At 48.3% G+C, this 12495-nt stretch overlaps 1 protein-coding gene across 2 annotated transcripts in view; it reads right to left on the bottom strand.

Annotated features, from left to right (window-relative positions):
- Window positions 1-12495, bottom strand: part of IGF2BP2 (insulin like growth factor 2 mRNA binding protein 2) — a 1316273-nt gene that overhangs the window by 610652 nt on the left and 693126 nt on the right. For both annotated transcript variants that reach the window (XM_069615761.1, XM_069615762.1), the window contains exon 9: window positions 2356-2491. In XM_069615761.1, the coding sequence (XP_069471862.1) occupies window positions 2356-2491 (136 nt within the window). The remainder of the gene's footprint in view (window positions 1-2355; window positions 2492-12495) is intronic.

Here is a 12495-nt window from a genome sequence, read left to right as displayed (position 1 = left end):
ACTGCTCGTTTCTCCCTAATGTCCAATTTCCGACTTCACTAGGAGGGAGAAGCGAAAGGCCAATAACTTATCTGACTAAGCTCCCTCAGGGACCTTCAAGACGGACCACCACTATCAATATTCTTAGTGGATTTAGAAGGATTATAGGGTGCACCTTTCAATCACACTGCCCAACTCAGTCTTCTTCCTAACAAGCCCCAATTTTCCTCTCCCCCTCTGTCCTCCTCTCACTACTCTCCATCCTTCAACTCTATCCAACATCTTTCCTTCTATTCCCCAGGTCTTCCTCCTCTGTCCTTCCAATGTATCTCTATCCTGATCTCAGCCTTCGATGTTACAACTTCCTCTGCCACACTACGCCCTCCTCCACACTAGCAACCCCTCCACCACAATACTGTGAGAGCATGGGATAGCTCTCATTTAAACTGAATATAACCACTTTTTCCTTCCCTTTAACACCAATTCGTTACAATACCGACTTCACGCTGGCATTGAGGTTTAGGTGATTTGATCACTGGAGGGAAGGAGGATGCCATAGACTTAAGAGCTATGTTCTCAGGGTGGCAGATTAAATTGTACGAAAGGAAGAATTTGCTGTAGAACCGGACCATCATCAGTAGCTACAGACACAGGGTCTTGTAAAATCTATACAAATCTGCAGCATCCAGGGAGTTAACATCTTTTTTTAAAGCTTTTTTTTGTGCTCTCTTGCTGGAATCTACCGTTTGATTTTATTTATATACATGGAACTGAATCATGCTGAGACCTAAACACAATTGCCATTTTAAGCAAGTGGTCTGTAGAGTTGCAGCACTCCGTGTCTGATGAAACTTGTCTGCAGCTTTGTAAAGATGTTCACAAATTCGGTTGTTTGATTTCAGGAAGAGCCTGGCTGAAAGTATTTTACCGCTGGCATCTGACTCGGGATAAGATACACAAGATGTGCACAGGTGTATCTGATCGATGTTGAAGGGGTTGTGGTCTGAGGGGAGACTTCCTGCATTTATGGTGGTTGTGCGCCAAGTGTTTAAAAAAGCACCCTCATTACAGGAGCCAACTGGGCACCCATTGTACCATATGGTAAAAATGGCTATTGTGGCGGCAAGACTGGGCAGAAGGCAAGATCCTAGAAAAATCAAGACAAAAAGCAAAAGGATTAGGGGTTCCATCAAATGTGACAGCAGACGACCCCCCCCACCCAAAAAATGGAATTATGCACTAATATATGTAAATAATAATTTGTTCTGTGATTTGAACAAATTACTAATCGATAAAACTGTTCCATCATGAACGACTTATACACATACACTGGATAGTTTATTGCAGGAAATTAGGTCTGACACTTGGAAATTGACTCAGCCCCCTCCAACCCCCCCTCAACCCCTCAAAAAAGCATATAGGTTTGATGAACGTTATTCTTATTACTATGTATTTTAATGTAAGTTTTAAATTGCCATAATGGATTTTTAAATATAGAGTATGTTTTTAGGAATCTTAAGGATCTAGAATATATATTTTTCCGTTATATTGTGCTACATTTTCTTGAATGCTTTGATTGAAAATGTATTGTTGAACCTTTTTACATGGCTTGTGTAAGGTTTTAATGTAAAACCATATCACAATAAAATAAATGATGTCCTTACGTAGTACTTTAGGCTGGACTACTCATGCTTATAAGAAGTGTAATAATAGGTGTCATTAGTACCCCATATCAATGCTTAGCGGTTATTTGAATTATGCCTCATATTGTGCTGTGGTTAGAGAGGCCATGTTCATCTTTCATTTGTCTTATTATTGCTTTTTAATAAATGTATAGAAAAGGAGAAAAACAAGTACAGTACAAGTCAAGTGAAATAAATGTGCAGGAACACAATTACAGGGAAATGTGACAGCATTTATTGAACAGTGTTTAGTTATAGGGTAATTTTACTCAGCAAGTAAACTCTATTCAATCTGACCTCGTAGGTACTTTCTTAGAGCATGACCGCACTTGACTTCAGAAAACGTCTTCTGGCATTAACGGCTGGTGTCTGGATAAGATGAGGCAATACTAGGAAGGGGGTGCCTACTGTAAATAATGCTTTAAAGGCCAGTCAGTCACAATTCTATAAATGGTAATCATAAACGTGTAGTAAATTAATTTCCCGGCGACCACTGATTGCTGCCAGAAGAGTTAAACCTACTTCTGGATTCTAATCACATGGTCCATAATGAAATAACCAATACCTGTTGCTAAATAAACAATACAGAACACATAAAAAGAAAAGAAAGGGACACAAAAGTCACAAAGAGTACGATAAATGAAGTAAAGACAGAAAAGAAGAAGATGTGAAACACGTCTGCTCATTAACTTACGTTGACAGCCAGAACATCGTTCTCATAGGCTTCTCTGAGTTTTTTCAGGATTTCTACCTCTGCGTTTGAGCAGGCATCGATGCCCCCCTTTACAGTAATGGTCCTCTCAGGATTATAAATCGTTAAATCCTGTAAACTAGACATCAAAAAGAACAAATTAAGTTCAAATGCAATAATCATTGTGGGCCATTTTATACATATACAATTGCAAATGGTTCAAGCATATTTTTTCAGTTTGGTGCACAAATGTACTTTAATTTCTTTTTTTTAAATTTGTTTAAGTTACATATAGCAACTTTTCAAATATTTTTACTACAATAATACTAGTAATCACAGAAAACAGACTAAAAAAACAAGTTTACAATCAGTTGTAACAAACCAACAACTAATATTACTACAATTGTTTTAAAGAAAGTAAAAAAACAAAGAAATTCAAGATTCACAAAGCACAGACATTAAAAATAAGAACAGAAGAGAGACCAGTATTAATCAAGCCAATCTAACAGAATTACAGTAGGTCCCGATATAAGTGTTGTTTCATCACATGAGGAGATTTAAGTTCCCTTGAGTCGCGGTAACACCATTTGTAAAAATTGCACTAACGCAATTTGAACCCTTATATGAGTGATTCAGAACAGCAATTGCCAAATATCATCACTCTCCATATCATTATGTAATAAGATCACCTTATGGAACCACCTTGCTCTAGCCCCACTTAAGGCTTTACATTCTACTGTCAAATGTTGTAGTGTTTCTCTTTGTTGAAGAGCACAACAATACCTACAGTAGTTTTGTTTTAACAGGAGTATTTTCCTTTTACAAAGGACATCACATGTTGTCCACAGGTTAAGTCTAAACCTTAAATAATTCATACAAATCTTAGGTGACAGGCTTTTCACCAAATAGGACTCCATGATAACAAATCTTTTCATCCCAAAGGCTAAGGAGTTAAAAGCTTTATATCTTGAACATCTTGATTCGTTCACAGCCCAGTCAACTAAATAGATTTTAACCTTTGCACGATCAGGGTTGGATAACAGCAACTCAATGGTTACATCAGACTCACCAAGCTTATCCATCACGTGATTCCGCCATGCCAAGGGAAATGCGACTCTGGATTTAATTAGGTTAAACGCAATAACCTCCAGAATGCTAGCACTATCTAGACCCAACAGGCATTTACGGAAAAACACACACTGTTTCCATAGTACCTGGGCATATACAGATACTAGCCCAAATTCATGGCGAAAAATTGCTATAGCTACACTGTTTGGTAGAAAAAGTATCTGTTTCCAATAGAACGATTCCAGGAGGTCCCAATACTCTCGTGTTTGCGGGAGACTTCCTTCCACACTATATAAAATGATGTGCAGCACCTTCATTTTATAAAACAACACTGTGTTTCAGAGGGAATTTTCCGTACTTATTAATTAATATACGCGACTGGGAGATTAAGTGCTGAAGTTTATTCCTAACTACTTCCCCATCATCTCACTTTGACATCAGATTATAAATTGACACTGCTAAGTATTTATATTAGGTAACCTTTAGTAGTTTGGAGTCCTGTAACTTTCAAGAGTGAGCCTTAGTTATAGCACCAGAGCTAGGCTTACACATTATTATTTGTGATTTCTCTGTGTTAATCACCAGGTTGTTTACCTGTACATAATCACCGAGGCACAGCAGCATTCGCTGGAGACCCTGCAGCGTTTGTGACAACAAACAAAACAAGATCATCCGCATATAGCAGATATGGAATTTTTTGATCTCCGAGTCTCGGGGCATCCCCATTGCAGTTTACAAATTCTCTACCTAGATCTATGATAAAAAAGTTGAACAAAAAGGCTGCCAATGCACACCCCTGTTTTAGCCCCCGTTTTGTGACAATTTCTGGTGATAGTTTACCGTCTAGGGTTAAACGGACTCTCATTGTTGTATTTGTATGGAAGAGAATTATTAATGACATAAGTGAATGTGGGCAATCATACAGTTTTAGTTTCTTATATAACCAATGTCTATCCACAGAATCAAAAGCTGCTTTGAAGTCAATGAACCCCATGCACAGGGGCTGTCTTCTTTCGGCTTGCTGGGCTTTAATCATCTTCAGGGTCATGATATTAGGTATGGTTCCTAGGCTTTCACAAAGCCTGATTGCAGAGGGTCCATTAGATTTTGACTCCTTACCCATAAATGTAGCTTATCCAGAATTAGACGGCAGAAAAATTTCCCAGGCACGTCTAACAGTGATATGGGTCTATAGCTACGCGGGTTCCCTCTAGCTCCCTTTTTATGAATTGGAATCGTTATCGCCTGAGTCCATGACTTAGGTAGAGCCTGAGTCACATTCACAAGCGAGAAGATTTTATACAGGATTGAAGCCCATAATACAGGATGTTTTTTAAGTACATAATTGGAAAGCCCATCTGGTCCTCTTGCCTTAAAATTGCTTGCCATACTGATAAGATGTGAGATATCGGATAGCTCAAACTCCAGATAAAAGGAAATCGAATACAACGGCTCTTTAATAGTTTCGTTGGTCTTAGCTGGGGCATAAAGTTTAGAAAAATGGCCGACCCACGTATGCGCTTGGACTGCAGTCGACTGAAGAGCGACTTGCGGGGCTATTACAGAGTGGTTTATCGCGGTCCACATTTTTGATATATTTTAACTTGCCAAAATGTTCGACCTATCTGCACTATCTTGTTGGAACATTGCTGCACGATGCCCTTTAATCCAGTTTCTGTAACGAGTTCTCAACCCACTGAAAAGTTGCTTTCTAACAGCCTCTGGTTGGTTATTCAGGAGTCTGAGATCAGTACGTAGCTGGGCTTTCCTTTCTTTTACTACCATATCATAGGTATGAAGATGGCATTTAGAGGGATTATTTTAGGCTTTGGTAACGTTATTCAACATGTTGCCCCTATCACGCAGGCCCAGTCTTAACAGTTTCTCAAGTTGGATAACTTCCTTCTCCGACCATCATGTTTGTTTGCTCCAGCATTCACCATACATGAACCTTTCAGAAAAACATGATCAGGTCCCTTAGGAGTTTCAGCAGACTCCCATTCTGCCTTAAGCATGTTATGATCACTTACATTAGATTTGATCACTCTAAAGTTTATCATTGCGGGCCACAATGCCTGGTTCACGTAAATATAGTCAATAATTGACTTACTTTCGCCCTTTTGCCATGTCACCATAGGAGGACAATCAGATTCAAAATCCCCGTTAAGCATAAACAGGCCTCTGGCCTTCACTAAAGCGGACCATCTTCGGTATCTTGCTTTATTTCAATTGTCTAATTCAAGCAAGCAGTTTAAATTCAGATCGCCCGCCACCACCAGTGCTCTAACATTTTGGGCTTCTGCTACCAAATCTAAGATGAAATTTAGATCTTGAAAGAAGCTATCATCAGACATGGTAACTGGGTTCCAGTATACGTTCAGTATTGCGTACCCTTCATTTCCCCGCATAACTTTGACAAGCAGCATATATTTATTTGGCATGGCCCACAGTTCTGATGACAAACCTCTACCCATTTTAACCGCTGTTAGAAGGCCTGAATCTGGCCGGCCTACTGGGGGTTTAAGAGCGGGATTTAGGTGTAGTTCATGATTGTCCCAAATGGGAAGCGTAGTGAGCCAAGTCTCTTGGAGCAATACTAAATCCCATTTACGCAATTTACTGTTATTATTTATAATGTGCTTAAATCCCCTACTATTCCATTTTACCAGCGTGATCTGGCACCCCTCATCTTCTCCCTCACGTTAATTCTGTGTACAGGGGCATCGGCAGACACTGGGCATCTTGGGAGACTGTGGGTTGGCTGCTCTTGTACTTTCCACCAGTGGTCCCTTCTGTCGAGACACATGGTCATTTGGCAGCTCAGGTAAGGAGATGGGGCCCGACTCCACCGTAAGAACAAATCCCAATCTAAACAGTTAATCTTTCGACTGTCAGATTAGGTTTTGCACCACACGTGATTTCAGCCAGAGTCTTGTTGAATTTAGCTGGGTCTGTCCTTGTATTTTATTTAACGCATTCTCTATTAAACACATAATGGCCCCAGACATCTCAGTTGATATACCACCCTTTTCCTTTTGTAGGAGGGATCCTTGAGGTTGCCTAGCGTCGCCATGTACCAAATTGTTGGATGACTCAGCTTGCCTCCTGGGTGCCTCGGTTACTTTCTTGGTTTGCCCTGTTACCACAAAATTTTTGTTTACCACCACAGCCACCTCGGCTCTATTAGGTTCGTGAGTTACATTATTCGGTTCGTGCGAGTTATATTCTCCCGGTGTTAAATTATTATTAATCGGGAGTCTTGATGATGCTTCTTAATCGGGAGCTCTTGACGTATGGAACAAGTTACTTACCTGTAACTGTTGTTCTCCAGCATGGGTCTGGCATGGATTCACATGCTCATGAATATTCCCCGTCGTCAGGCCGGGAATCCTCGGTATATAAAAAAATCAGTATCAGTTTCGTTTCTGATCTGTCTTTCTTAGTAGTAACCAATCACTGGTCTCTGGGTCATACTGCCCCCAGCCAATGACTGCCCTCTCCATAAACCCCGCCTCTGGTAGCCATCCTCAGATTTGGTAGCACGTAAAGTGGCAGTATGACCAAGTGAAGAGCCACAGAGGGGTAGGCGAGAGGGTTCGCATGTGAATCCATGCCAGACCCATGCTGGAGAACAACAGTTACAGGTAAGTAACTTGTTCCTTCTCCAGCATGGGGTCTGGCATGGATTCACATGCTCATGAATAAGAGAATACATAGCAGTACACACATGCACAACCATGGGAGGTGGCAACAGGCTCAACATTAAGCAATACAACAACTCAACATTAAGCAACTCTTACCTCCTCACCAGGCTCACCTTAGGGGAACAGGTTGCGTAGCACTGCTTGGCCGACCCTGGACTCCTCCCTGGAGTCCCGATCGACGCAGTAGAATCTTGTGAAGGTGTGCGTCGACCTCCATGTCGCAGACCTGCAGATGTCCAGCAGGGGCACACCAGACAGGAACGCCGTGGTAGCAGCGATCGCTCTGGTCGAATGGGCTCTCGGACGGCCGGGCAGCGGTCGGTTTGCCAACCGGTGACAGTGCATGATGCAGCCGGAGAGCCATCTGGAAATGGAAGTCTTCGAGAGAGCCTTCCCTTGATTCACAGTCCCAAAGTTCACAAGCAGCTGTGACGTCTTCCGAAAACTCTTCGTGCTGGCCACGTAGAACTTCAGCGCTCTAGCTACATCCAGCGAGTGTAAAGTCCTCTCGGCCGGCGACGAAGGCGATGGGAAGAAAACTGGCAACACCAAGGGCTCGTTGAGGTGGAAGTCCGACGGCACCTTAGGAGGGGTGTGTCCTCAGCACCACCCTCGTGTCATGAAAAGTCAAGTATGGAGGCTTGCAAGATGGGGCCTGGATCTCTCCCACTCGTCGTGCGGACGTGATGGCCACAAGGAAAGCTGTCTTCCATGACAGGAACTTCAAAGGCACCGAATTCATAGGCTCGAATGAGGCCCCCATGAGCCTGGTCAGCACCACATTAAGCTCCCACGCAGGGGCAGGGGCCTTCACCGGCGGGAATGATTAGAATAGTCCCTTCATGAATTCTTTCACCAGGCGATGAGACCACAAGGGCACCCGTCCCCTAGTCCTGGTATATCGGGAGATTGCAGCCAGATGTATTTTGATGGAGGCGTGAGCCAGTCCAGTTTTGGCCAGCGAAAGGGGCTGTAATCCGCAGAGGGTTAATCTTCTGTGCAGGGCACCAGACAGAGAACCTTTTCCATTTATGTCCGTAGCACTTGAGTTGAGGACGCCCTGGCCTTTGCGAGAACCTCTCTGCAGTCGGCCGGGATGTCGTACCCTCCAAACTCTAGTGCTGCAGAAGCCAGGCCTGCAAGTTCAGCGACTCCGGGTTGTGGTGAAGAACGGCGCCTCCTTCTCTGGAGAGAAGGTCTGCGTCCGTCGGCAGCTTGACTGGTGGGGACGTTGAGAAGTCCAGAAGGTCCGGGAACCAGATCTGTCTCGGCCACGCCGGTGCGACGAGGATCATCCTGCACCGGGACCTCTTGAGCTGGTTCATGAGCCGGAGCAGCAACGGCAGCGGAGGGAACGCATAAACAAATAGGCCATCCCAGGGGAACGAGAAAGCATCGCCCATGCTCCTCGGCTGGAGGAACCTACTGGCGAACCTCCGCCACTTGGAATTCGTCGCCGTCGCGAAGAGATCGATTTGGGGTTCGCCCCATCATCGGAAGAGTCGATACACTTGATCCTGGCGTAGTTCCCACTCATGGCACGAGCGCAGCTCCCTGCTGAGTGAGTCGGCGATCGTGTTTTTTATTCCTGCCAGATGAAGAGGCACCAGAAACATCCCCTGGGCGACGGCCCAATGCCACAGATCCTGGGCTTCCTTGGATAGGGCAGGGAACCTGGTTCCGCCCTGCTTCCGGATGTAGAACATTGTGGTGGTGTTGTCGGTGAAGATCCTCACTACCTTGCCCTTGAGGGATGGAAGAAAGGACCCGAGGGCCCAGAACACTGCGCGGAACTCCAAGATGTTGATGTGGAGAGACTTCTCCTCCGGGAGCCAAAGGCCTCTCGCGTGAAGATCTCCGGAGTGCGCTCCCCAACCTTCCAGGGAGGCGTCCATCGTCACCGTCACCTGGTGAGCTGGGGTCTGAAAGTCCGTACCCGCCGACAGATGGGAACGGGTACCCCACCACCAGATCGCCTGACGGAACGTCTCGTTGAGAGGGATCCTGTCCTCGAAGCTGCCCGTCGACTGGACCCAGCGGGCGTCGAGGAACTCTTGTAAGGGGCGCATCCGAAGCCTGCAAAGGCACACCAGATAAATGCAGGAAGACATCATCCCGAGGAGGGATTTGATAGATCTTAACCTCGCCATGTCCGTGGCCAGCAGCTGCTGCACCTTGCCCAGAATGGTCCTGGTCCTTTCCTCCGACGGCGAGGCCAGCCGCGCCACTGTGTCGAGCTTGGCTCCCAGAAACAGGGCGACTTGCGACGGAACCAGGTGGGATTTTGGAAAGTTGATGGAGAATCCCAGGTCCGTGAGCAGCTGGACGGTCTTCGCAGTGTGCTCCATGGCGAGCTCCCTTGTCCTTGCCCGGATGAGCCAGTCGTCCAGGTAGGGGTAGACGTGGATCCCCTCTAGGCGCAGCCGCGCCGCTACCGGTGCGAGGCACTTGGTGAACACCCTGGGTGCCGACTTCAATCCGAACGGGAGGGCTTTGAACTGGTAGTGCCGCCGTTGGGCCACGAACCTGAGGAACTTTCTGTGTCTTTTTAGAATGGGGATGTGGAAGTACGCATCCTCCAAGTCCATTGACAACAGGAAATCGCCCTCCTCCAGCTGTCCCAGCACGTGCTGGAGGGTGACCATACGGAACTTCTGTGCCTTGATGTACTTGTTCAGTCGTCGTAGGTCCAGGATGGGGCGCTATCCTCCTATCTTCTTTTTTTATGAGGAAGTACCTTGAGTAGACTCCGGAGCCCCGAAGCCTCTTTGGGACGAGCTCGATGGCACCCTTCTTGAGCATCGCCCTTACTTCCAACAGTAGTTGAGGGATGTGATTTTCCTTCCTGGCCACGGGTGGGCGTGCCCTTGGGCCAGGGCGTCCAGCACCCAACGGTCGGTGGAGATGGACTCCCACACGCTGATGAACCTCGCCAGCCGGCCTCCCACCGGGGTGCTTCGGCAGGGCCCGACCCCACGGTCGGTTCAATCTTGTTTGGAGGCTGCCTTGCCTCCTTGACCTCCCTGTCGACGACGACTGGCACCACCTGACTTGCCGCGTCCCCTGTAGGCTTCCTGGGATGAAGATCTTGCAGCTTGGCGGTACGTGGAGGAGCCACTGCCGGATCCCTTGGAGGCACCTTGTCTGCCTCCAGAGCTCCGAAAGGACGCCCGTCGTTGTTGGAACACTCCCAGTGCCCGGGCAGTCTCTGCGTCTGTCTTGATGGCCTGAAGGGACTCATCAACCGCCTTCCCAAACAGGTTGTTCCCGTCGAAGGGCATGTCCAAAACCTTGGCTTGTACGTCCTGGCGGAAATCCGTGGCCTTGAGCCATCCTCGTCGTCTCAAGCAAACACCGTTGCCCAACTGACGGAAACCGGTGTCGGCGATGTCCGTTGCCACCGTGATGGTGTGGTCCGAAGCAATCTCACCCTCCTGTAGAATTTCAAGGGCCTCAGCCCTTTTGGCGTCCGGAAGGAAGTCCAACAGAGGGGCGATTTTGAACCACAACTCCCTGTCGTAGCGGGCTACGATAGCCAGGGCGTTGGCCGCCTTGATAGTCGTCGCTGCGGATGAGATGATCCGCCGTCCCATCGTGTCCAACTTCCTGCCCTCGCCGTCCGGCGGGGAGGTTGATGTCGAGGCCGATGCCCCCCCAGCTTTCTTCTTTGCCGCTGAGATGACCGAATCCGGGGTAGGTTGCACCCGAAGGCACAAGGGGGCAGCGTCGGGGACCCGGTACTTCTTCTCGTACCGGTCCCTCTTTGCCGGTGCCGTGGCAGGGTTCTTGAGGAGGGCGAGCCCCTCATCCCAGATGTCATCAAGAAGCGGTACGGCGAGGACCGTCTTCCTTTTAGCCTCACGCCGTTGGTAAAGGAACCCTTCCTTCTCTTCTGGGAGGAGCTTGGATGCCCTGGAAATCATGGCATGGAAGGATCCAATCTCGTCGGGCAGGGACGCCCGAGCAGGGGGCGACGGCAAACACGTCCCGTCGTCGCCTCCGTCGTCATCTGTACCTGTCGTAGCCGTGTCTGTGCCTGTATCATCCCTGTGGGTAGTAGACCGGGGGGAAGGCAGAGCAGGCCGCAGAGGTGGGAGAGGTGGCGTAGGATGCGTCGTCCTCCTCTTATGCAGTGGACTTTCTGAAGGTCCTGGCTCCGGTTCCCCCGTCGGGTCTGGCTCAGGTACCTCCGTCGGGGGCAGGGGCAACCTTGTCCTTATCTCCGAACATAAGGACTGAATCGCTGACAAAATGGCCGCCGAAGTGTCCTGCGGCGCCGGAAATGACGGGCGCGAGGGCTCTTGAGGAGCCTTGTCGGCGACCCTGTCGCTCTCGTCGTCGCCCTTGTCGGGATCCCTCCCGATGGGCTGGGCCTCTCCCATGACTTCGATGAGCTCTTCTTCAGAGGTCGTGTCCATATCCACGATGGCCACCAGCCTCTCCCCCACCTTTTCCAACGAGGACTTGTGGGGGTCTTCTCAGTGGGCCTGAAAGACGACTCCCTCCGCGGTAGCAGGGAGACTCTGGGTCCTGAGGGCGCCTCCACTGGTGTAGCCTCCACAGGCTGAGCCAGGGCCGCGGCGACATCCTCAATCAAGGTCTTAGCAGGGTGAATTAAGGCCATCGTCACCTTCTGGATGCCTGGGGCCTTCACCTTGGGGGGAGGGTCCGAGCCTCGCTCCCTCTCTGCCGGAATCTTCCGACCAGGGCCTCTCCAGAAGCTTCGCCGGGTTCTCGGACTTCCTCTTACCCGAGCCAGAGCGTTGGCTCGTGGTTGATGGCGCCGGGGAGGATGCGCCCTGCCTGGCAGCCAAGGAGCCCGACCGTTCGGCGCTCCCGGTGCCCGCGGACTTGCGGTGATTAGACTTTTGTTGGGCCCCCGTCGCCGGGGCGCCCTCATAGGACTTAGAAGACCGCTCAGACTTCTTTTCTTCTTCTCGCCTGACGGGCTCTTCCCTTCCAGCCAGTTGGCGAGACGGAGGTGGCGATCCTTCATGGTCCGCTCCGACATGTTCCCACAAAACGTGCAGTCCTACTCCGTGTGCGTCTTGTCCTCATGGAGACAGTAGAGGCATAACAAAAACATTCTGAAGCTGGCATCCAGGGCAGGTCCTGAACAGCTTCCCGGGCATCGAGCTTCCTTTCTCCTGGGCCATGTCCGGGGTAGGCCTCGGAACTTCTGGAATCCTCCAAAAGCGTAACTCGACTAAATCTTCACCCTTGAGGGGCGTAGAAAACCCCGAAACGGATCCCCGTTGATCGGATGTAGAAACGGTGGAGCTTGAGGCTCTATTTAACCGAAAAATTAGAAGAATCTCCTGAAAAAAAGCACGAAAACGCAGCAAAAGCTCGAGAGCTACAGCACGACGAC

The sequence above is a fragment of the Ambystoma mexicanum genome, chromosome 9 (assembly GCF_040938575.1).
Source record: "Ambystoma mexicanum isolate Mex_15411 chromosome 9, UKY_AmexF1_1, whole genome shotgun sequence".
Classification (NCBI taxonomy): domain Eukaryota; kingdom Metazoa; phylum Chordata; class Amphibia; order Caudata; family Ambystomatidae; genus Ambystoma; species Ambystoma mexicanum.
The sequence above is the reverse complement of the archived record's forward strand: the minus strand, read 5'-3'. Positions and strand labels throughout refer to the sequence as shown.